The sequence below is a fragment of the Cyprinodon variegatus genome, unplaced genomic scaffold (genome assembly GCF_000732505.1).
Source record: "Cyprinodon variegatus isolate N-32 unplaced genomic scaffold, C_variegatus-1.0 Scaffold635, whole genome shotgun sequence".
NCBI classification, from domain to species: domain Eukaryota; kingdom Metazoa; phylum Chordata; class Actinopteri; order Cyprinodontiformes; family Cyprinodontidae; genus Cyprinodon; species Cyprinodon variegatus.
In genome coordinates, this window is record NW_015151088.1 from 285,222 (window position 1) to 289,490 (window position 4,269).

At 37.7% G+C, this 4,269-nt stretch overlaps 1 protein-coding gene across 1 annotated transcript in view; it reads left to right on the forward strand.

The window, feature by feature from the left end:
- fam102b (family with sequence similarity 102 member B) overlaps positions 1-4,269 on the forward strand; it is a 20,930-nt gene that overhangs the window by 5,066 nt on the left and 11,595 nt on the right. The window contains exons 4-6 of the mRNA XM_015393309.1: positions 571-687; positions 1,085-1,131; positions 1,769-1,902. Of these exons, the coding sequence (XP_015248795.1) occupies positions 571-687; positions 1,085-1,131; positions 1,769-1,902 (298 nt within the window). The remainder of the gene's footprint in view (positions 1-570; positions 688-1,084; positions 1,132-1,768; positions 1,903-4,269) is intronic.

The window sequence follows — 4,269 nt, forward strand, 5'->3', positions numbered from 1 at the left end:
AGAATTTACGGTATATATATATATTTTTTTTTTTTTTTACTCTTTATTATTGCTTACTGTAGATACATGAAAGTGTTGGTGAGTAGCTGTTTCTTGTAGCCTTTTACAGGCTTATGAGGATCAATACTTGCTTTTCATTAATGGCACAAACCTTTGTTTTTACCGTTTTAAAGAGCAGCTAAGAAACGTTGGCCTCTGCTTTCTACATATTTAGACAAGTTAACAGTACTATATCAGCACTATAACTGTAATAACTTGTGCAATAACTAATGTGAAATCAGTATTTAATAGCCTGTGCAATAGCTATATATATAAATACCCATTTAAAAACCTGTTTGGTGCAAGGATGGCTTATTATGAAGGGTTTGTCTTGTAACTGGTGGGTTAGGTGTGTGAATGAGTAAATGTAGTGTAAAAAGCTTTGGAGTACTCTTATATACTATGTACTCTTAGATCGTTTGATTCGTTTCATGTCCCTGCATCTCATAATTTTGCATTAAAAGGTCATACTGCTGATGGGGAAAAAGGATCAGTTTCTCCAGACATGAGGCTTGTTTCTGTCTCCTTCAGCTCGGTTTTGCAGATCTGAATTTAGCAGAGTTCGCCGGCTCAGGAAATACGACTCGGAGGTGTCTTCTGGAAGGATATGATACCAAAAATACCCGGCAGGATAACTCCATTCTCAAGGTAACAATCATTTACCCACAGAAGACTCAGTTTAGTTCCCCTGTATGTAAGAAATATAGCCCTTGGGTCTCATTTATAAAACATTAAGTGGATTTATTAAACCACGTGGACACATAAAACCAAGTCATTTTACTGTATATATCACAGCTGTGCTTCAAGGTTTACATCCAAGGCTCCACCTCACCTTTGACCCATTTTACATCCACATTGGTCTATGCAAAGCATGTGTGTATTTAAATGAGCCAGCTGATCAATATTATTTAACAGTTACCAATGGCAACCGTGGCCCTGTTTTGTGGGTTTGCAAGCTTTATAAAGTTTTTCCTAATAAATTTTCTTTTTTTAATAGCTGGGAATATGTACCGTAATAAACAGTTTAACGTTTTATTCTTTCTAGGTTATCATTGGCACACAGCTCATGTCAGGGGATCCCTGTTTCAAAACGTAAGTTAAATAAATAAATGTTATACCATAGTGTGATATTAAATGGGACAGCTAAGTCAACGTTAGCTTCTACTAAGCTCATGTTGTCTACAGCTATGCTTTAATATGGAATTAGTTGTATAATCCTAAATATTTTGGATAATCACTTCAAGAACATAAAAGTCCCACAATCTTCTGCTATTTTTTAAACAGAGGCTTAATGAACAGAAATGGTTCATTAAGTCTCATGTTTATTTGTTGGTATTTTGTTTTGATTGCAGCCTGATCCACTGGGGAAATGTGACGTCTGACATTTGCAGTCAGGGATGGTTTAATCTGTATGGAATTCTAATGATGGCTTTATTTTCAATAATCCTTTGCGGTTTGGAAGGATTATTAGACTTATAGTATAAAAGTGGATCCAAAAATTAACAGAGAAGAACATTCGATGATTAATGACAATAATTTGCTTTCCTATTCTTTAATGTGAAATTTCTTATACTAAGAATTTTTTTGGGGTTGATATTAATCCTTATTCTGAAACTGAAATCAGCATCAGCCTGCCTGTGTTCCGTTGTTTTTTTCCTTAAAACAAATAAAGGACTCATTGAAATACAAGGAGGAAAATAAAGATGCATTGTCTTTCTACTGTTACCAGGCCTCCATCCACAGCCACGGTGATCGGGATCCAGAGTGATGGAGAGAGCCTGCTGGAGGAGAGGAAGGGAGGAGACTCGCAGAAAGGTTTCTCTGGTGAAACTAATCACGCCACATCATCCCTTTTAGTTTATTGAAACGTCTTCAGGCCTCTTTGTCCTAACAATGGTGAATCTGTGAGTCATGCTCTTCACGTGTCATCCCTAGCTCTATATGGTAAATTGGAAAGTAAGCCACCAGAAGTCTGGCCTGTAGGGCAAACTAGAATAAAATGCAACCAACACCCAACATCATCCTGAAGGAACATAACCTACAGTGAAACATGGAGGAGGTGGCATCATGGTGTAGTAATGCTTCTGTTCAGCAGGGACATGGAAGCTGGTTAGGGCTAATGGAGGGAACTGAATACAGGGCCTGTTTGAAGCTGCAGAAGACTCTAAACTGGGGCAGAGGTTCTGCTTTTATTGTAACAGTGATGGTAGGCATGCAGCCAGATCTATAAGAGAATGGTGGAGAATTAGATTAGAGTAACTCAGTAAAGTACAGGGAGTTTTCAATCTAATTATTAAGAATCTCTGACAAGACTTAGAAACTTCTGTTAACAGTTGCTTTGATCCAATCGAACAGAACTTCAGCTATTTTGCAAACATCAAATGTGCAAAACTGGTAAAGACTCACCCAAAAGCATTTATGGTTATAGTTGCAGTGAAAGGTGGCGCTAAAAGCATAGAGTCCGGTAGACTAAGAACATAATGTAAGCTTATTTTTTGAGTAAGTGTATTCGTACAAAAAAGAAGAAAAAAAAAAGTTATGCATCATTTTTCTTCCACGTCATGATTCTTTACAGTTCTCTGTTGCCCCATCTCATACAATCAAAATTAAAAGGACTAAAGTTTGTGGTTGCTGAGAAAAAAATAAATAAAAAGTTTGTTTTGTATAAATACTTTTGTGAGGCAGACTAAGTAGTGTTTGCTGTGGCACCTCATGCAGATAGAACACTTAAGTACTTAAGTCTTCTCTCACACTTGACATAGAAAAACAAACATCTGGTAAGATAAAGTCGACTCATTGAGTCATTAAGACACAGGTCAGCTAAGCGCGCGCAGCAGGACTGGGTCTTAAGTCTGCACATGGTCTGCTTTTCAGAGCAACCTACTAAACTGTGTCAGCGAATAAGTAAATAACAGTGCTGTCTAAACTGATAATCCAGGGCTTTCCCTCCAGTCATTAGCTGCAGCGTTGCAGCATTTTATCACAGCAGCTGAGCCGAGCGGTTCGGCGTAGCAAACCATCTGGTGAACAAAGTCAGGATTTATCATCTTTCTGTAAGTTCATTTTCTAAAGCAATGATGCATGAATATTTCATTCTATACAGTTCAAAAATACTTCATTAATCCCAAAGGGAAGTTAAATGTTATAACTCATTGGCTTTTTTTTCCCGATGTGTTGTAGATGTTGATAGTTGTAGGTATAGGTCTGTCTTGCACCAGATCTGGAGAAGTGTTTCACTTAAGACACTCTGTTGATGTTTAATAGTCCTCTGAAGAGGATGCTCAATTCCATCCATAGTGTTCTTCACTTTATGAAGAATTCATAAATGGCTTCCTAGAACAGAGCTGGCCTTCTTTATTAGCTTTGTGGGCTTCTTTAAGTCAGAACAAACAAAACTCCACAACAGACTTATTGAAGATGCGCAGCATCTTGCTGTAAGTGATTCACGAAATCTGACTTGGTTTAACTTGACATTTCTGGAGTTTTTTTGCCCATTTTCAACTTTATTATCCAAAATGATTTTATGACTGTTTAAAGGCAACCAAAATCTAGTTATGTTCACATAATCCACAACCTCTTCCTTTATGTATTCTTAAAGCTTTATACACTTCTATAAGGCATAAAAAGTTTCCTGCTTATTATAATGTGTGAGGCTGTTTTTCCAACCAGAAATTGTCTATGTATTCATTTTTTTTTATTAATTTTTTTGCTTTTTTGCATCCATAATTTGCTTTTTATCCCTTATTCCCTTTTACATCAGAATCTCTTCCCCAGCTGTCCCCTTCTGCTATCTGTCTCCTCTCCTCCCTTTAGTCCTGTGTCTTCATGTGTGAACACATTGCAATGCCGAATGCTTGCGAAGAGCACAGCTCTTTCATGTATAATTTAAAGAGGCTCTTTTAGATCAACTGCAATCTGTTCTGACCTGTGGGCTTTCACATGGTTAAAAATAGGACTGTGGGGGGTGGTATTTGTAAAATGTGGTGGTCTAATGACGGTACTATTTTTCTAAGCATTGTTGCTTATTTTCTATTGAGCAGTAGGACGGGCGGGGGGGGGTGTCGTGGCTACTTTAAGTTCAGGCAGGAAGACTTCTCATACACTTCATAGACACTGTTTCTCTTACGACCCTCGTCCATTTTCAAAGAATCGCGGTTAGAAAGGTGAGCTTAAATGACTGTCTGAAAGCGTAGCTCACCACACATCTACTGTACGTCTAAAAGTGCGCAT